Source organism: Lithobates pipiens, unplaced genomic scaffold, assembly GCF_037356315.1.
Source record: "Lithobates pipiens isolate NorthernLeopardFrog02 unplaced genomic scaffold, aLitPip1_a1.2 Scaffold_27, whole genome shotgun sequence".
In the NCBI taxonomy this organism is placed as follows: domain Eukaryota; kingdom Metazoa; phylum Chordata; class Amphibia; order Anura; family Ranidae; genus Lithobates; species Lithobates pipiens.
In genome coordinates this window covers 227,260,681-227,282,105 of record NW_027507788.1, presented here as the reverse complement: position 1 = coordinate 227,282,105, position 21,425 = coordinate 227,260,681, and the positions used below count along the sequence as shown (strand labels likewise).

Here is a 21,425-nt window from a genome sequence, read left to right as displayed (position 1 = left end):
GTGTCCTATCATTAGTATGAGTGGTAGAAATGGTGCTCCATTGCTAGCATCAGTGTTAGGAATTGTTTCCCATTGGTAGTGGGAGGAATATTGCCCCATCATTGGTGCCAGTGGGAGGAATAATGTCCCATCATTAGTATCAGTGGGAGAAATAGTGTCCCATTGTTGGTGTCAGTGGGAGGAATAGTGTCTTGCATCAGTGGGAGGAAAAGTGCCCCACGGGCCTGATAAAGCAAATGGCCGCGTCAAGCCCTCAAATCTTCACATCTTCACATTTTGAATTCAGGTCCACTTTAGGTTCTTTAGTATGAGAACGACACCCGACATACCTACCATGAATGGTTTGCGTTGGAGACCTCGCTGGACTGACTGGATGAGTCAGTGATCATGAGTGGGTGATTGTGTGGGCAAAGAGGAAGAAGTCCCTTCCAGTAGACTGTGCCCAACGGTGAATGGTGGTGGTTGACCCCCTTGGGAGCTTGAGCTGCTACTTTTCCAATGCGGCCTAATGATGGTTTCAGCGAGAAGTCTTGGGTAGGATAGAAGGGGCGCCCAGAAAACGTCAACTTTGATGTTTCATTCATAAGAACTTTATTAAAAGTATAATCCTGTACATCAAGCCAACACATTTTGTGGAACTTGAGTCCTTCCTGAGAACGGTTCCCAAAATGATATATTAATTAAAAGGTTTTGGAAAACAAAATAGCAGAGTACTGGCCAGGGAAGCAGAGGCAGCCAAAACTTTTTAATAAATGTCTTATGAACCAACACGAGAGTTTTCTGGACAACGGGAGCTCCTTCTATCCTACCCAATACCTACGGTGGAGGAACTGTCCATATCACAACCGATTTGGTGGAGCAGTACATTCCATGGTTGGACATCTGTGGCCTGCCAGACACATATTTCTATCTCAGAGATATCAGTGCAGCTTTGTTTATCCTTCCTAAAGAAAACTTTTTGGTTTTTGGTTTCCTGATCACTGGTATCCAGTTACATTTTTACTGGAGGCTGAAGGCTTCTTTACAGGAATCCAGCACTGTAATTACACAGTACACCGGTTTACAAGAGCTTCTCCCCGACACCTAATCAAACATCTGTATTGCTGCTTACATTGTTCCGTCTCATGGCTCTGCTATTGAACACAGTTGCTGTTCAAGAGTCCTATAAAGTTCTTATCGGAGACAGGAATGTGTAACAATACTGCATAGCATTCTGGGAAGTCTGGATTTTGGTAAAGGAGTTGGAAAATGGGAGGCTAAACTCTTAGGCTGCGTACACACGGGCGGATTGTCTGCCCAACTAAGTCCGTCAGACAATCCGACGGACAGTCCGTCCTACTTTTGAATGAACGGACTTGACCACACACGATGAACAGACAGTCCGCTGAAAGCTTGCGCGATGACGTGAACGGCACGTACGACGGGACTAGAAATACGACGTCCAATACACAGCAATGCAACCTTCCGCCGTGTAAATCCTTTCTGAGCATGCGCCATACTTAGTCCGTCCAACTTGCCTACTCACGAGCGGACTGTCCGCTGAAACCAAGTTTGGACGGACAAACTTACGGAAATTCCGAAAGACTTAGTTCGCCAGACTGTCCGCTGAAAAAGTCCGCTGAAGCCCACACACGAGCGGACTGTCCGCTGAAACACGTTTCAGCGGACTAAGTTGGACGGACAATCCTCTCGTGTGTACGCGGCCTTAATGCGGTCTACGCAAGACTTTTCTACGGACTAGGTCCGGCAGTATTCCCGACCGACTTTCGGCGGAGTTCCGGCGGACTTTCTGAACGTACGGACTTGGACAAACACACAAGTACACCAAAGTCCGACAGATTCGAATGGGATGACGTACAACCGAACTAGAATAAGCCCCTGTACACACAGTTTGGAGATTTCCACAACCAAATCCGTCAGATTTTGCCCTTCGGATTTTGTCCGTCGCATCTTATCCGAAACTGTTGCATACACACGGTCGGACAAAGTTGGCGAAAAATGCAATCTTTCAGAACGTGATGACGTTATTTCGTTACGATGGGACTACATTCAGGCTAGTAGCCAATAGCTTTGATGTAGGAATTTGATCTGAGCATGCGTGGCACTTGGTCCGATCAAAATTCTCTACACATGATCGGAGTATGTCCGATCGGCCCGGTTGGTCAGGAAATATTTCCAACATGTTGGAAAATTGGGTCCGACGGATATTCCGATGGAATCAGTCCGATGCAGACCACACACAGTCGGATTATCCGACAACACAGTCCGATAGGACACATTCCCGACGGATTCTCCGACCGTGTGTACAAGGGCTAAAGAAGTTCCTAGCCAGTAGCCAATAGCTGCCCTAGCGTGTTTTTTTTTGTCCGTCGGACTAGCACACAGACGAACGGGTTTCTTGCTCCGGCGGGAAAATTTAAAACATGTTCTATTTCTAAAGTCTGTCAGATTTTTGGCAAGCAAAGGTCCGATGGAGCCCCACACACGATCGAATTGTCCGACAAACTCGTTCCATCTGACCTTTGCTGTCAAAAAGTTCCGGTTGTGTGTACGCGGCGTTAGTACTACACTAGGGGTGCGCCTCTAGGATGGATTCACATGTGAGGCTGAGCTTATTGTTTTTGGAGTTTTTTTGTATGCAAGTTTGTACACAAATCTTTTCGGGCACTTTCAGGCTTGAGCATTTTTTGGTTTAGCCAATGGAAAGCTAGGTAATAGTAAAAGTCGCACCAAAAATACGCACTTTCTTGCATTTTTTTTGGTGCTCCAATTGAAATACATACGGACCAATTCTGCCCCAAAGAAACCTTGTTCTTTTTTGAGTGACAAGTTTCAAGCAACTAAGTGAAAAGCACCATTGAATATGATAGGAATATTGATGTTGAGCGTTGAAGTGCTTTGGGAAACGTGCTTCAAAACATTTATGCCGCGTACACACGGACAGGATTTCCGACAACAAATGTTCGATGTGAGTTTGTTGTCGGAAATTGGGAGTTACATTTTTCAGTGGTCAGTAGTAACACACAGTGCATCTTTGGCATTGGGGTGGGGGATAATGCCCCATCATTGGTGTCAGTGGGAGGAATAGTGCCCCATCATTGGTATCAGTGAAAGGAATAGTGCCCCATCATTGGTATCAGTGAAAGGAATAGTGCCCCATCATTGGTATCAGTGGGAGGAATAGTGCCCCATCATTGGTGTCAGTGGGAGGAATAGTGCCCCATCATTGGTATCAGTGAAAGGAATAGTGCCCCATCATTGGTGTCAGTGGGAGGAATAGTGCCCCATCATTGGTATCAGTGAATGGAATAGTGTCCCATACTTGGCATCAGTGGAAGGAATAAAAGAATAGTGCCTCATCATTGGTATCAGTGGAAGGAATAGCGCCCCATGGTTGGGCTCAGTGGGAGGATGGGAGGAATAGTACCCCGTTGTTGGTGTCAGTGGGAGGAATTGTGCCCCATCGTTGGTGTCAATAGAAGGAATAGTGCCCTATCATTGCTCTCTGTGGGAGGAGAGGTGCCCTATCATTACTACAACAAAAGCGGAAATTCTGATGGTGTGTACACAATTCTGACGCACAAAAGTCCACGAATGCTCGGAATCAAGCTGGCTATTGAACTTCATTTTTCTCGGCTCGTCGTACGTGTTGTACGTCACCGCGTTCTTGACGTTCGGTATATCTGACAACATTTGTGTGAACGTGTGCATGCAAGACAAGTTTGAGCCAACATCCGTCGGAAAAAAATCCACGGTTTTGTTGTCACAATGTCTGATCGTGAGTATGTGGCATTAGGCTGGACGGCATTAGGCTGAACCCTAGAGCTCCTATAGGCGATGGCATTATCACCGGCATGGTGTCACTGCATCATTTTGTTGCTGCAACACTGTTGTCTACTAAATGATTTGGGAGCCTTCATACATAGGTTTATATACAAGAGGGCTTTCACAGACTCAAGGGACCCCTAGCAACCTCTGGAGAAACCCTAGGGTTTCATGGAACCCTGTTTGAGAAAGGCTGCTATATGCGCAAACATTTGTGGACACCTGACCATCAGACCGACATGAGCTTGTTCAACCATTGACATTAATACAGAGTTTCTTCCCTTCCCCTTTCTGGTTATAACAGCCTCAATGGTTCATGAAAGCCTTTTTGCATAGGATTGTGGAAATTTGTGTCCAATAAGCCAAAAAATCATTTGTGTGGTCAGGTACTGATGTTGGATGAGAAGACCTGGCTCGCTATCACTAATAAATCTATAAGGGACTCTTTTCATGGCTTCAACTTTGGCTTGGGAACTTGAGCACAACCACCAACTACAACAATCACCGAAAGTCAACCAACAAAAGACTTTTAGGCAATGTGCTGAAAACATAAGTGCCAGTTTGCGGTGGGCAGATAACTAAGCTTTACTAGACACTCTCAATGCCGCGTACACACGACTGGACTTTCCGACAGACTGGGTCAGACGGAATCAGCCCGTTGGACAATCCGATCGCGTGGGGGCTAATCTGATCATTTTTCGTTGAAAAAAAATCAGATGGACTTAGAAATAGAACATGTTTCAAATCTGACCGACGGACTAAATTTCTATCAGGAAAACCGTTTGTCTGTATGCTGGTCCGACGCTATTGGCTACTGGCTACTTCCTTATTTAGTCCCATCTTACGTCATCACGTTCAAAACTAGTGGACTTAGCCCTTGTACACGCGGTCGGAGAATCCGTCGGAATGTGTCCTATCGGACCGTGTTGTCGGATAATCCGACTGTGTGTGGTCTGCATCGGACTGTTTCCGTCAGAATATACGTCGGACCCAATTTTCCAACAGGTTGAAAATATTTTCCGACAAACTGGTCCGATAGGACATACTCCGATCATGTGTAGAGAATTCTGATCGGACCAAGTGCCACGCATGCTCAGATCAAATTCCTACATCAAAGCTATTGGCTACTAGCCTGAATGTAGTCCCGTCCTAACGAAATAACGTCATCACGTTCTGAAAGATCGGATTTTTCAGACAACTTTGTCCGAACGTGTGTATGCAACAGTTTCGGACAAAATCCGACGGATTTGGTTGTCGGAATCTCCGACCCGTGTGTACAAGGGCTAAGTCCGTTCGTGTGTGTCCGAGTCGGTTTGTTCGGAACGCTGCCGAAAGTCCCTGGGGAAGACCGTCGGACCTAGTCTGCCGGAAAGTCCGGTTGTGTGTACACACCATCAGTCGTCCTCTAATGTTCTGGGGTCTACACAGAATGGGAGCTGTTTGGCATTTATTCCAATGCACTATTCTCAACGCACAAGTTCCTGTAGAAATGGCTGCGCATCATTGTATTGCACAATGGCCACCTTTTCACTCTCCTCTTCACTATCCCTTTCCTCACTTTTTGTTTATTTTATTTGTGTTGTGTGAGTCACGTTTGTCACTTCACATTTGATGAGTAGGGTGTCGGTCCTCTGACCTATCCTGAAAGTCTTGTGGGAGGGTTGGACATAGGCCTTCTAGCTTGGTCCGCCCTCTATTGGGGGGCCTACCTTCGGGGAAGCCCCCATAGTACCAAGTACCTAGGATGCTCTGTTTCGGCAGTCCTCCCGGGGGAAAGGAGGTCGTCCGGCTTCGGCTGGATGACCACTAGATGAGTCTGGTATCTCAGTCCCTGTCTGGGGCCTAACCCCCAGGGGGATCAGGGTATGGCCCTTCTTAGGGAGGACATCAGACACCCGTCTGCACTTTTTAGTGTGTCATTCTTTATGTGTGTGCACTTTTTTTATGCACCGGGTGGAAGTTTTTTGGCTGTGTTTTGCACGCCATGGGCTTTTTCAATCGAAAAAATGGCTGTGCATATAAGTGGGTGCTGAAGCGACTACCAGCTGGAGCCGCGTCAAGTCAATGCAAGGGAATGCCACCAGCGCACGGAGACAGTTGTTCGGCAGTAGTCTGTTTCCTTTCCTAAATAATACTGGAACATTGACCTTCTCACACAAGCAATAAAGATGAGTTTATTGCTACTAAAAGGCTATAAAGGTATGTTTGGCAAGAGGGATTTTGTAGGTCTCGCACTACCCATCAAATATAATCCACCACTCTGAAATGATGACGATTTTAGGACACCATAAAATTCTGGATATTAGGCCCTTCACAGATGTAGAGATTGTAGTTATGACCAAGTCAGATGGTGAGGACCACTTAAAAACCATCAACGTCTAAGGTACGCTAATCGTAAAACACTTCCTATAGTTTTCATGGGTGAATATTATACTTTCTGACAAAACGAAGATACAGTCCAGGGAATCAAAATATTTATTTGCCGATAACATACAAAAAATAGGCAGGAAAATGACAGAGATGCCAAATAGAGCAAGAGAATGTCACCAGCGCACCAAAGATCTCCAGAAGGGATGCAAAGCTTTAATCAACGATCACATCGCTACAGCAGATTGAACCGTTTCAGGATCCCTTTATCAGGTCACATGCTTGATGAAGGGGTCTCGCGTGGCTTTGAAATGTTGCAATCTGCTGTAACAATTTGATTGCTGATTTAAGCTGTGGACCCATTCTAGAGATATTTGGTGTGCTGGTGACATTTTGGCATCTATGTCATTTTCCTGCTTGTTTTTTGTATGTTATCGGCAAATTGTAAATATTTTGATTCTCTTGACTATATCATAGAAAGTATAATATTCACCCATGAAAGCTATAGGAAGTGTTTTACGATTAGCGTACCTTCAACGTTGATGGTTTTTAACCACTTGCTTACTGGGCACTTAAACCCCCCTCCTGCCCAGACCAATTTTCAGCTTTCAGCGCTGATGCACTTTGAATGACAATTACGCGGTCATACAACACTGTACCCAAATTACATTTTTATCATTTTTTTCCCACAAATAGAGCTTTCTTTTGGTGGTATTTAGTTACAGATCGGAGTTTTATTTTTTGCTAAATAAACAAAAAAAGATGCAAAAAAAAAAAAATCATGTTTTAATAGTTTGTTATAAAATTTTGCAAACGGGTCATTTTTCTCCTTCATTGAAGTGCGCTGATTAGGCGGCACTGATGGGCTGCATTGGTGGGCACTGATGGGCTGCATTGGTGGGCACTGATAGGCTGCACTGGTGGGCACTGATAGGCATAGTTAAGGCGGCACTAATAGGCACAGATAAGGCAGCACCGATAGGCACAGATAAGGCGGCACTGATGGGCAAAGATTGGCACGGATGGGTGGCACGGATGGGTGGCATGGATGGGCGCTGATAGGTACCACTGATAGATGGGACTGATGGGCACTGATAGGTGGCTCCGATAGGTGGCACTGCTGGGCACTGATGGGCGGCACTGCTGGGCACTGGTAGATGACACTGATGGGCACGGATATGTGGCACTGGGGTGCAGCACCTTTGAGGCAGATTGTGGACACTGCTGGGTGGCACTGTGGGTGGCACTGCTGGGTGGCACTGTGGGCACTGCTGGGTGGAACTATGGGCACTGCTGGGTGGCACTTACTTTTATTAAATCTGGCACTGCAGGGGGCAGGTGGGCACTGGCAGGGGGCAGGTGGGCACTGGCAGGGGGCAGGTGGGCACTATCAGGGCTGGCTGTGATCGGGACTGATGTCCCGATCACGGCTGCCGGTGATCGGCTTTTTTTTTTTCTCCTCGCGCTGTCAGCGCGAGGAGGAATAATAGCCGATTACCGGCTCCGTTATATCACATTATCAGCTGTCATTGGCTGACAGCTGATCACGTGATAAGGGGTCGGGATCGACCCCTTGCACGGATCGGTGATCAGGCGAGTCTCATGGACTCGCCGATCACAGAGCGCGCCGCGCGCGCCCCTCAGGGGGCGCGCAGGCCGCTCGTACACGGGACTACGTCTATTGACGTCGTCCCGGAAAAGGAGATCCGCGCTGTAGCCGTCATTTGGCTATAGCGCGGATCTCAAGTGGTTAAGTGGTCCTCACCATCTGACTTGGTCATAACTACAATCTCTACATCTGTGAAGGGTCTAATATCCAGAATTTGATGGTGTCCTAAAATTGTCATCATTTCAGAGTGGTGGATTATATTCGATGGGTAGTGCGAGACCTACAAGATCCCCCTTGCCAAACATACCTTTACAGCCTTTTAGTAGCAATAAACTCATCTTTATTGCTTGTGTGAGAAGGTCAATGTTCCAGTATATTTAGGAAAGGAAACAGACTACTGCCGAACAACTGTCTCCGTCAAGGTAGCACCGTGTCCCACAACTTCTGCAATACAGGACAGCTCTCTATCTCAGACACCTATCTTATACAAATTTCGGGACGGAGATCGTTGCTTCTCTTACCATTATAGCTCAGGAACAGTCCTTCTGGGCTGGTAGAGGTCAAAGGAGACCACACACAGTCCGTCTCACATCAGCTTTGGAGAAGAAGCGGAATGTGTCTACGAATCTCAATACCCTTTTTAACCCCACCTGCCAAATCTAAGAAAATTTCAGATATAAATTTATACCAGAAATAAAAAAAAAAAGCCTAAAGTAATTTAAAAATGTAGACAACTAAAGAAAAAGCATTTATGATTTTTGAGTTTTTTGTAGGACGGCCCAACGCGGCTCTCTCATTTCTATGGAGCAGGAAGTCTTGCCTGCTCACTGGACCATAGTTGGCGGGGAAAAAAAAATCTAAAAGTGAGAGCACCACCAAAAGTCGAGTAGTGTAGAGAGAGACTGCGTGGCATCTGAGATCTGATGATTTTTATATATAAATGTACAGCTGCACCTTAAAGCAGCTCTAAAGCCAGGAGGTTTTTCACCTTCATGCATTCTATGCCTTAAAGAGAAGTTCTGTAGTCAGCAGCTACAAATACCGTAGCTCAGTGGCAGCTCCGTGTCCTCTCCTCCATGGCATCTCCTCCATGGCGGCTTCCAGTTCCTCCACTTCTCCTCCTAGGTGTCCAATAGGATTGCCTGTCCTTTCAGCCAATCGGGTGACCGGTGTCAAAACCTGCTTCCTGTTTGGCCTGGGGGAGGATTAGTGTTAAAACAGTGAATATTGGCTGTGGTAACACACCTGCGTGGGCTTGGAGCGCACTCTCTGTGAGCCAAGCCCGCCCTATATTGAAGCCTATCAGAGCCTCTGGGTCTAAAAAAAAAAAAAAAACACCACCCCGCATTGGAATCCTTTGGTGTCCTGAAAGGGGCCAGACGCATAGAAAGGGGAGGTGGCGATGGATGAGGGGTGCCGCCCGTGCGCTCTGAATGGACGGGTCGCCCCTGCTGTAGCTGTTGACTTTTACTATTAGGGCACTTACCTGTCCAAGCATCCAACGGTGTCCTCACCCAAGCTGATTCTTCAATCGGCTCTTGGGTGCTGGCGCTGCCATCATGGCTAAGGGAAGCCACAAGGCTTCACTGCTGTTTTTCTACTGCGCATGCGCGAATCAATCTGTGCTTTGTGAATAGGCTGGCGGCAGGGGGAAGGAGGGGGGCGAACTTCAGGCTTACTTCACAACAGCGAACTAAGCCAGAAGTGGGAGCGGGTACCTGTTAAAACCAGGTACCCGCTCCCCCCCAAAAGGTGCCAAATGTGTCAGCGGGGAGAGGAGGCAGACAAGTCTCTACCTCCTGCCTCCCCCCTCTTTTTAAGACTAAGCCTGATCTTGAGCCAGTACTGTGAGTGAGAAGCGGCTCTCCCAGGTCTCCTCATTGGCTTACTCTGCTGCTATCAATCACAGCCAATGAGGCAATGAGGAGCCATTCACAGGAGCGTGGCTCACGAGCGGGCCAACTCCAGAAGCTTGCTGTTGGGGGCACTCGGCAGGGGGGGAGGAGCCAGGACCACCATTGTGAGGGACCCAAGAAAAAGAGGATCAGGGCTACTCTGTGCAAAACTATTACACAGAGCAGGTAAGTATAATATGTTAGTTATTAAAAAAAAAAATACAATCTTTAGAACCATTTGAAGCATTGTAACCCCGCGGACGCGGTTCTATGAGCAGGTGACCTTCAAAGGTGTTCTGTGTCTCGTGTTCTCTATCGCAGGGCAGGGCAGCCCAGGCGCCATACATAGGGTTCTGAATAACTTCTAACAGTCACGAGGAACATTCAACCTATTCTATACCATGCATATATATTGTCAGAAATACAGGCTGCTTCCTCTTTTGATCTACATTAATTAACTGGAATCTTTATTCCCCTCGTTTAAAATGTAACTCAAGCTAACTTGGTGTACCGGTATGTGAGGAGTCGGACTTTGTAGTATACGCTATATACTCTTTGGCTGCATTTCTAGACTTTAAAGGAAAATATAATTCTCCGACTTTTTTGAATTAACGTTCACTTTATTTCCCGTGCTTGGTCAATTGTATTGGGATTATCAACGCAAGATTGTTTAAAGCTTAGTATCCATAAATAAAGAAACTACAGTTGACCCCTCCCCCATCCTCCCATCCCGCTGCAAGAGGTAAACACTCATTGAGCACTTAAGGACCGTGCCTATTTAAAAGTTCGTGGAATACCCTTAAAATTCTCCATAGGTGACATTTAAAAACTTCTACAGGATACCAGTTTTGCGTTACAGAGGAGGTCTAGGGCTAGAATTATTTCTCTTGCTTTAACGATCGCGGCGATACCTGACATGTGTGGTTTGAACATCGTTTTCCTATGCGCTCGCTTCTGCGTGTGAGCTCGGTGGGACGGTGCACTTTCATTTTTTCTTTTTCTTATTCGTTTTACTTTATATTTAATTTTTTTACACTGTCCTTTTAAAAAAACATTTTTTTGGGTCACTTTTTTTTTTTTTTACCTATTACAAGGAATGTGAATAGAAAAAAAGCAAGACAGGACCTCTTTAATATGAGATCTGGGGGGGTCAAAAAGACCTCACATCTCATATTTACACTAAAATGCAAAAAAAAAAAAAAAAAAAAAAAAAAGGTCATTTAAAAAAAAAAAAATCTCCTTTAAGAGTGGAAGTGACGTTTGATACTATGGAGCCGAGCGGGGGGCCATCTTCCCCTCGGCATCCAGGCAGTGAAGGGAGAGAAGCCGATCAGCTCCACCGCTACTGTTGGCTTTGGTAAGTGGCAAAGACAACCGAAGCACGGCAGGAGGAGGGGGGGGAGCTCTCCCACCCCCGATAAAAATGATCTTGCAGCGAATCCGCTGCTGAGACCACTTTTATCCGAAAGAGGACTGTCCACCGGTTTTAAAAATACTGGTGGTTATGGCGGCTAGCTGCTGCTATAACAACGGCATTTAACGTCAAAGTAGCGACGTGTAACGACGGCGGCTGGTCCTTAAGTAGTTATCCCCTTCCCGCCCAACGACATCACATGACTTTGAATGGTTATATCTGAATGATGCCCTTTTTAAAGCCAGTGATTTCCTTCACCGTAAGAACAATCATAGCGGCTTGATCGTTCTTACAGGCCCTCCGGTGCTTCCCCTAGCTCACCCGTACGATCGGCGGGAGGGAGAAGGAATCGGTCCGCACCGGAATTTTACCATAGCGAATCCAATGCCCCCCCCCGGACATCGCTATGATCTTTCAGAGGCCGGACGCGATGTTATGATGTCACAGCCGGCCTCTGCATTTGAAAAAATGCTGCCGCCTCCTCGGCTGGGAAGCCAGGATGGGTTTTTTTTTTTTGTTTTTTCATGCTTCCCAGCCTAGAGGAGAGATGTGGGGACTTATAGACCCCCCCCAAGATCTCGCTATAAAGAGGACCTGTCACACACTATTTCTACCGTATTACATCCCTTACATAAAAACTGATGGAAAAGCTAAAAAAGCTGAAATACCTACCAACAAATGATGCAACAGATGATCGTTTTTTTTTCTATTGGCTTATAAAAAATAAAAAAAACGCCAAAGCTCAAAAACGTTGTAGAAAAAATGTGCAAATCGCACATAAAACGTGCCAAAATCATGCTAAAAAAAGTCAGGAAAAATGCTCAAAGGTGCTACGCTCAGGTGTAAATGCATCCTTAGCCCTTGTACACATGGGTTGGACATTCCAACAACAAAATCCGATGGATTTTGTCCGAAACTGGTGTTGCATACACACGGTCGGACTAAGTTGTCGGAATATCCGATCGTTCGTAACGTGATGACGTTATTTCGTTACGATGGGACTACGTTCAGGCTAGTAGCCAATAGCTCTGGTCTAGCAATTTGATCTGAGCATGCGTGGCACTTTGTCCGATCGGAATTCTCTACAAACGTTTGGACAAAGTCCGATCGGACCATGTTGTCGGAAAGTTTTATAGCCCAGCTCTAAAACTTTGTCGGTCAGATATTCCGACGGAAACAGTCCGATGGAGCCCACACACACGGTCGGATTATCCGACAACACGGTCCGATCGGACATTTTCCGTCGGAATCTCCGACCGTGTGCACAAAGGCTTATGGTGTGAACCAACCTGCTTTCTGTTGGTTTCTGGCCCATAGACTTGCACTGGTAGAGGTGAAACACAGTCACTGTGCAGCATTAGGCTCCGTTCACACAGGGGGCGACACGAGGCGACGCGACTTGCCGCGCCGTGACCTGCCGCGACCTCAGCGGCGACTTGCAAATATCTTCTGTATAGAAGTCAATGCAAGTCGCCCCGAGGTCGCCCAAAAGTAGTACAGGAACCTTTTTTCTAAGTCGGAGCGACTCGAGTCGCTCCTCTTAGAACGGTTCCATTGTACAGAACGGGGGCGACTTGTCAGGTCGCGGCACGGCAAGTGGTGTCGCCTCGTGTCGCCCCCTGTGTGAACCGAGCCTAAGGGCCGGTTCACACTGCAGGCGAGGCGAGGCGACTCCGACTTGCCTCACCGCGACCTGCAGCGGCCTCGGCGGCGACTTACAAATGACTTCTGTATAGAAGTCAATGCAAGTCGCCCCGAGGTCGCCCGAAAGTAGTACAGGAACCTTTTTTCTGAGTCGGAGCGACTCGAGTCGCTCCTCTCAGAACGGTTCCATTGTACAGAACGGGGGCGACTTGCGAGAGCGAGGCGAGTCGTGTCGTGTCGCATCGCCCGCTGTGTGAACCGGCTCTAATACTAACTAATACTGGAGCAAAAAACAAAATAACAAAACAAAAACAAAAGATCTATAAACACAAGCTATCCAGAGTAAAAAGGATTCAAAACTTTACCAACTGTATACCCCGGGGGGGGGGGGGGGTCATTGGTTTGCATGGTAGGGGGAGCATTAGAGGTAGGTGTCATGGGGCAGGTAGGACAAATAGGGATGTAGATTATCGTTTTGATTGGCTGATAAATTATTCCTACTCTGCCCAATAGGATTTTTTTTTTTTTTTTTATCTTATCCAAGGTGAGCCAATCAATTCTAATTCTGAATATAGATACTTTATTGTGTGTCTTGTAAATCCCCCCCCACATATGACATGGATGTTGCCTCCCGATTCCCCCAGCGATGGCGTTCTTGCGTAGAGAGATGTTTTTGTTGGCGTTTCGGCGAGGGAATGCCGTTCTATTTCTAGAGTCGGCAGATTTTCGTATTGCCTGGTCATGTCTGAACATGAATTCCCATCGGATTCAGTTTTATATATTTTTTTTGTTTTTTGTAACAGAGTATTTAATGTGCCTCTTTTGTGATCAGCAGTTTGTTGTGTATTTTGCACAAACAATATCTATTGTCTTTTAATTCTAAAAAAAAAAAAAAAAAAAAAAATGGAGGGAGGGAGTTGAGTACTGCTTTAGGTAGGACCTTTAAAACTACTAAAACTACAGAACTTGTGAACAGACGGCCTGAAAATACAAAAAAATATATAATTTATTGGTATAAAAAGCATAAAACACACAGGGCCGTTTTTAAGGCAGGGAAAAAGGGGCAGCTGCCCTGGGCCCTGTCATTGTTGTGGGGCCCAAAGCAGCTGCCTCATACTTGCCAACTATCCTGGTTTAAATTCCTTCATCCCTTGAGGTTTTAGTCCTGTGCTGTGTCCTGATATCTCAGTGTGAAGTGCTGTTACTAATGCTGCCCAGCTCTGCCCTATTGTTGTGTACAGATGACTCACCTGCAGACCCCATGTTTACATGTAGATTACCGGCATTCATATGTAAATAGAGGCGACATTCATATGTAAATAGCGGCGCCGGCAGCATTGATATGTATATCATGCCTCCCTGAGGTCATATCCACAGTAATCTATAGCAACCAATCAACAAGCAGAAATCATGTGCTGTGACCTCTAGTAACTAATCAGTAAGCTGTAATGCATGCTGTAACCTCTAGCAACCAGTCAGTGAGCGGTAATGATACACTGTAACCTCTAGCAACCAGTCAGTGAGCGGTAATGATACACTGTAACCTCTAGCAACCAGTCAGTGAGCGGTAATGATACACTGTAACCTCTGGCAACCAATCGCAATAGCTGCCTGATCTGATACAGTAAACTGATTTTGAGTCTAGGTGCTATTTATTATATGTCTCAGAGCAGGTAGAGAGCAAAACTGCATGGGGGGGGGGGGCAAGAAAAGTTTTGCCCGGGGTCCAATCAATAATAAAGGCGGCCCTGAAAACACATCGTTAAAAAAATGCTCGACACACAGATGTGTATATCCCTGCTTATCCATGCATAGCCATCAAGGCTGAACATATACAGTATAAAAAAAACACTATCTTGCACTATAAACTGGTTGATGCTTTCACATGTATCCATGCTCCCTCAGGACCAATTGTGGATTTCTGCAAAACGCGTTGACCAGTTTATAGTGGAAAATTGTGTTTTTATACAGTACCTTGAAAAAGTATTCATACCCCATTAGAATTTTCCACATTTTGCAATGTTACAACCAAAACGTAAATGTATTTAATAGGTCTGGGCTGTGACTGGGCCATTCTAACACATGAATATGCTTTGATGTAAACCATTCCATTGTAGCTCTGGCTGGATGTTTCGGGTCGTTGTCCTGCTGGAAGGGGAACCTCCGCCCCGGTCTCAAGTCTTTTGCCGACTCTAACAGGTTTTCTTCTAAGATTGTCCTGTATTTGTCTCCATCCATCTTCCCATCAACTCTGACCAGCTTCCCTGTCCCTGCTGAAGAAAACCATCCCCACCACATGATGCCGCCACCACCATGTCTCACGGTGGGGATGGTGTGATCAGGGGGATGGGCAGTGTTAGTTTCCCCCACATATAGCGTTTTGCTTTTAGGCCAAAAAGTAGAATTTTGGTCTCATGTGACCAGATCACCTTCTTCCACATGTTTGCTGCCCCCTCCCCCACATGGCTTCTCACAAACTACAAACAGGACTTCTTATGACTTTCTTTCTCCAATGTCTTTCTTCTTGTCACTCTTCCATAAAGGGCAGATTTGTGGAGAGACGACTAATAGTTGTCCTGTGGACAGATTCTCCCCCCTAAGCTGTGGATCTCTGCAGCTCCTCCAGAGTTAACATGGACCTCTTGGCTCTTCTCTGATGAATGCTCTCCTTGCCCGGCCCGGTCAGTTTAGGTGGACGGCCATGTCTTGGTAGGTTGGTGGTTGTGACATACTCTTTCCATTCTCCGATGATGGATTGAACAGAGCTCCGTGAGATGGTCAAAGCTTGGGAGATTTTATTATAACCTGACCCTGCTTTATACTTCTCCACAACTTTATCCCTGACCTGTCTGGTGTGTTCCTTGGCCTTCATGATGCTGTTTGTTCACTAAGGTTCTCTAACAAACCTCCGAGGGCTTCACAGAACAGCTGTATTTATACTGAGATTAAATGACACACAGGTGGACTCTATTTACTAATTAGGTGACTTCTGAAGGCAATTGGTTCCTCTAGATTTTAGTTAGGGGTGTCAGAGTAAAGGGGGCTGAATACAAATGCCCCTCCCCCACACTTGTCACATATTTATTTGTATCATTTATCATTTTCCTTCCACTTCACAATTATGTGACACTTTGTGTTGGTCCATCACATAAAATCCCAATTAAATACATTTATGTTTTTGGTTGTAACATGAGAAAATGTGGAACATTTCAAGGGGTATGAATACTTTTTCAAAGCTCTGTATATAATCTACAGCCTTGATGGTCATATATGGATGGTCACGTAGTAGTGATATACACCTCTATGTATTGAGCTAATTCTAATTATGTGTTATATGTAGTGATATATTTATATTTGTATTTTCAGGACATTTTTGTTAAATACGTTCCAGGGGACTGCATTAAAAGTCCTACTTAATATTGAAACAAGTGTTTTAGAAATTACATTTCAGATCTCTAACTCATTGGTCTGCAAACTTTTTAAATAAAGGACCTTTTTAATTTCTTTCAGACTTTAGGAGGGTCAGACTGTGGACAGCGGGAATAGAAAATGCCCCAGCATTGGTGGGAGTAACAATATCTAAAGCTTGGTGGTCAGTGATAGTAAAAAAAAACATAACACCTGTGGTCAGAAGGAAGGGAAATAATTATTGGTGTCAGTGGAAGGAGTAGTGCCCCATCATTGGTATCAGTGGGAGGAATAGTGCCCCATCATTGGTATCAGTGGGAGGAATAGTGCCCCATCATTGGTGTCAGTGAGAGGAATAGTGCCCCATCGTTGGTATCAGTGGGAGGAATAGTGCCCCATTATTGGTGTCAGTGGGGGGAATAGTGCCCCATCATTGGTATCAGTGGGAGGAATAGTGCCCCATCATTGGTATCAGTGGGAGGAATAGTGCCCCATCATTGGTGTTAATGGAAGGAATAGTGCCCCATCATTGGTGCCAATGTGAGGAATAGTGCCCCATCATTGGGTCAGTGAGAGGAATAGTGCCCCATCATTGTGTCAGTGGGAGGAATAGTGCCCCATCATTGGTGTTAATGGAAGGAATAGTGCCCCATCATTGGTGTCAGTGGGAGGAATAGTGCCCCATCATTGGTGTCAGTGGGAGGAATAGTGCCCCATCATTGGTATCAGTGGGAGGAATAGGCCCCATCATTGGTGTCAGTGGGAGGAATAGGCCCCATCTTTGGTGCTACTGTGAGGAATAGTGCCCCATCATTGTGTCAGTGGGAAGAATAGTGCCCCATCATTGTGTCAGTGGGAAGAATAGTGCCCCATCATTGTGTCAGTGGGAAGAATAGTGCCCCATCATTGTGTCAGTGGAAGGAATAGTGTCCCATCATTGGTATCAGTGGGAGGAATAATGCCCCATTCCTGGTGTCAGTGGGAGGAATAGTGCCCCATCATTGGTGCCAGTGGAAGGAATAGTGTCCCATTGTTGGTGTCAGTGGGAGGAATAGTGCCCCATCATTGGTATCAGTGGGAGGAATAATGCCCCATTCCTGGTGTCAGTGGGAGGAATAGTGCCCCATCATTGGTGCCAGTGGAAGGAATAGTGTCCCATTGTTGGTGTCAGTGGGAGGAATAGTGCCCCATCATTGGTATCAGTGGGAGGAATAGTGCCCCATCATTGGTGCCAGTGGAAGGAATAGTGTCCCATTGTTGGTGTCAGTGGGAGGAATAATGCCCCATTCCTGGTATCAGTGGGAGGAATAGTGCCCCATCATTGGTGTGAATGGGAGTGAATAGTGCCCCATCGTTGGTGTCAATGGGAAGCCACTTATGCCTCATTGATGATATCAGTGGGAGGAATAATGCCCCATCATTGGAATCGGTAGAAGAAATAAAGCCCAATCATTGATGTTAATGGAAGGAATAGTGCCCTGTGATTGGTGCCAATAGGAGGAGCATCCCATCATTGGTATCAGTAGGAGAAGAAATGCCCCATCGTTGCTGTCAGTGGGGGGAATTATGCCCCATTGCTGTTGTCAGTGGAAGAAATGGTGCGTCATTCTTGGTGTCAGTGGGAGGAATAATGCCCCAGGGGCAAGTAAAGGGCTGCAGTTTGGAGACCACTAAGGAACAGTATATGCAGAAGTACCCTGTACACCCAATGTATTTATTTTAATATATAGAAGCTGGGAGTTTTTTAATATATGATGAGGTTACACTTTAAAGGGGTTGTATAGGTTATATGGCATACTTACCTCCACTCTGCAGTTAGTTTTGCACAGAGTGGTCCCGAACCTCCTCTTCTGGGGTCCCTCAGCGGCTCCTCCCCGCAAAAGAGCTACCCCCCCCCCCCCCCCCCTGGGAACCGCTCTACCAGGGAGGTTAGCTTGCAGGCGCGCTCCCGTGTGATTGGCGGCCAAAGCCGCCAATCGTTCATCCAATGAAGAGCCCACAGGAGCTGCAGCGTAGGATCGCGCCCACGGAGATTCGGGGCTCAGGAAAGTAAAACGGGGGGCTCGGGGGGGGGGGCAGAGAGTGCAAGGGTTTTTTTTTTTCACTTTAATGCATAGGATGTATTAAGGTGAGAAAACACAAAGCTTTACAACCCCTTTAATCATAGACATCAAAGAGACTAAACATTCAGAGACTCCTTCAGGCGAAATTTGTAATGTGAACAAAAATGTCTGAGTTTAATGGCAGTCGGAGCACCGTCAGTATACAGTATGTATGTATACAGTATATGCTGTTTACACAAAGCTGATTGCAGCCATCTGAACCCAGTAAACCTGTTCATTACCTGCCGGATCCCATAATTTATGCCAACAAGTCTCTAGAGAAAAGTAGACATTGAGCTTGTCTATAGGCCAATAAACAGATGTTCTCAGGTCTCCATGGAGAGAGCAATCATAACACATCAGCAATTCAAAACTCGCTCTCCAACCATTTTGCCGCATATCTGTTTGAAGCATTTTTTCCCCGTCAGTAATAGTCTCAAAGGTGAATCATGCCCTTGAAATCTTAGTCATTGTATTAAGTAGATCACATCGCCGAGCAGACAGCCGGAAGAGACAGAAGTCGCTTCAACAAGCCTCCCAGGACTCGGGAATAGCAGAGATTTATTTTCATTTTCAAGTCTAGATTTAACCAGCCAGGCCCAAGATTTCGGAGACAAGAATGGTCTTCTCAATGGGTCTTCAGATCCTTCAAGACGTGGTCCAGAGGAAACGATGAAAAGGACTAAGACCTGGAATGTCCAAGAGGACAAGGCCTACTTTTTTCCTGAAGAAGGCCACCTGAAGAACATCACGGCTCTCGGCTATTACCCCATCTCCGCCACCAGCCATGATGTGGGGCTGGTGGTGTCGGCCGGTCTGGTGGCGGCCAGAATCCAGTTGTTTAGTTCACAAACTTCCGCCAAAAGGAAAGCCGCGAACATCGCACAAAAACAAAACCCGCCAAACGATCCTCCGAAGAAAGATTCTTCAAAGGAAAAAGCGGCAGACAAGAACTTTAGTTCGCAGACTTCTGCCAAGAGGAAAACCGCGAATGGAGTACAAAGAGAAAACCTGCCAAACGATCCTCCGAAGAAGGACTCTTCAAAGGAAAAAGCGTCAGACAAGGTTAGTTGGCAGTCTTCTGGCAAGAAGAAAACCGTGAGCATCGTACTAAATGAAAACCTGCCAAACGACCCTCCAAAGGATTCTTCAGCGGAAAATTCAAAAGACAAGAACAGCGAGGTATAGAAAAAAAAAATAGGTCAACGTGTCTGTAATCTGCCTTGTAATGACTGTTTTGCATGAGATCATGTTCAGCTATTTAAATAATCTCTTAATAGTTCAACTTGTCATTAAGCTGGCTACAAGGAAAACTTATGTATGCAATATGTGGCAAATATAAGGAGGGTCAAAGGTCAGGTGTGTCATTGGGAGTGCTCTTCGTCTAAATCCTTTTTTCTTTTTGTAATTTGAAGAATATCTAAAGGCAACATTTTTTTTATTCAGTTTTGCATACAGTAATGCAGTGATTGTCAACCAGGATTCTGTGGAACCCCAGGGTCCCTCCAGAGGACGTAGGGGTTCCTTCAGCATTGGGCAATTTCTGCCTCTCAGATAAGTTCCCACCGACACCATTGATCTTTTTAGCTATCTGTAAGGAGGTAATTCTTCCCAATGACCACAAGTGTGAGGACCATTCATCCCAATGACCACAAGTGTGAGGACCATTCATCCCAATGACCACAAGTGTGAGGACCATTCTTCCCAATGACCACAAGTGTAAGGACCAGTCTTCCCAATGACCACAAGTGTGAGGACCATTCTTCCCAATGACCACAAGTGTAAGGACCAGTCTTCCCAAAGACCTCAAGTGTAAGGACCATTCATCCCAATGACCACAAGTGTAAGGACCATTCTTCCCAATGACCACAAGTGTAAGGACCGATCTTCCCAATGACCACAAGTGTGAGGACCATTCTTCCCAATGACCACAAGTGTAAGGACCATTCATCCCAATGACCACAAGTGTAAGGACCGTTCTTCCCAATGACCACAAGTGTAAGGACCATTCTTCCCAATGACCACAAGTGTGAGGACCATTCTTCCCAATGACCACAAGTATAAGGACCAGTCTTCCCAATGACCACAAGTGTAAGGACCATTCTTCCCAATGACCACAAGTGTAAGGACCATTCTTCCCAATGACCACAAGTGTAAGGACCGATCTTCCCAATGACCACAAGTGTGAGGACCATTCTTCCCAATGACCACAAGTGTAAGGACCATTCATCCCAATGACCACAAGTGTAAGGACCGTTCTTCCCAATGACCACAAGTGTAAGGACCATTCTTCCCAATGACCACAAGTGTGAGGACCATTCTTCCCAATGACCACAAGTGTGAGGACCATTCTTCCCAATGACCACAAGTGTAAGGGCCATTCTTCCCAATGACCACAAGTGTAAGGACCATTCTTCCCAATGACCACAAGTGTAAGGACCATTCTTCCCACTGACCACAAGTGTAAGGACCATTCTTCCCACTGACCATCACACGAATGTATCACGAGTTGTAGACTTCTAATTTTTAGCAGGGGGTCCCCCCCCCCCCATGAGACTGGAGACTATTTCAAGGGTTCCTCTATGTTGAAAAGGTTGAGAAAGGCTGACTGAATCATTAAATCTCCTAGTCCTTTCCTGGTGAGTCAGCTGGAAATGTCTATTGGGTGAGGGCAAATCACCCCCTAGACAGTTCTCACCGGAAAACAGGTGTCCCCGGTGGAAGATTCCCTTGTTCTTCGTGTTCTCTGGGAAACTTGTAGCATTTTGGATTTCCTATCACCTTCAATTCTGGTGACGAGAGATGTGCATGACGATAAAAATGACTTTTGTTTCGGATTCATTCGTTAAATCGATCATTTTGTTTTGTCATATTCGTTATGTGAGAATGATTCGATTTCAGAATTCGTTTTTGTATATTTGTTTTTTCCGAATCGATTCGTATCTTTGGCAGTTATTTTGGAAGATTGGGATTCATTCCTTATTAGCAAACATGAAAAAACTGCGCTATAAATTCTGTGCGATCTTTAAAGGCAGCAGCTCTGCTGTGAGATATACACAGTACCTAGTAAACAATTATAAATAGAGCGGCACTAAAAATTCAGTAAAATTTTTTTTTAAAAATTAAAGAGGAAGTAAACCCTGATGGGTGTTATTTCCTCT

The 21,425-nt window shown here is 45.8% G+C and overlaps 1 protein-coding gene across 5 annotated transcripts in view; it reads left to right on the top strand.

Annotated features, from left to right (window-relative positions):
- The window catches only part of PLEKHG5 (pleckstrin homology and RhoGEF domain containing G5), a 504,862-nt gene that overhangs the window by 402,752 nt on the left and 80,685 nt on the right, over window positions 1–21,425 (top strand). The window contains exon 1 of one of the 5 annotated variants that reach the window (XM_077458338.1): window positions 18,663–19,446. The exons of the other annotated variants lie outside the window; for them this stretch is intronic. Within the exon in view, the coding sequence (XP_077314464.1) occupies window positions 18,937–19,446 (510 nt within the window). The 5' untranslated portion in view covers window positions 18,663–18,936. Of the gene's footprint in view, window positions 1–18,662; window positions 19,447–21,425 lie in introns of those variants that run through there. 5 annotated transcript variants of the gene reach the window in all.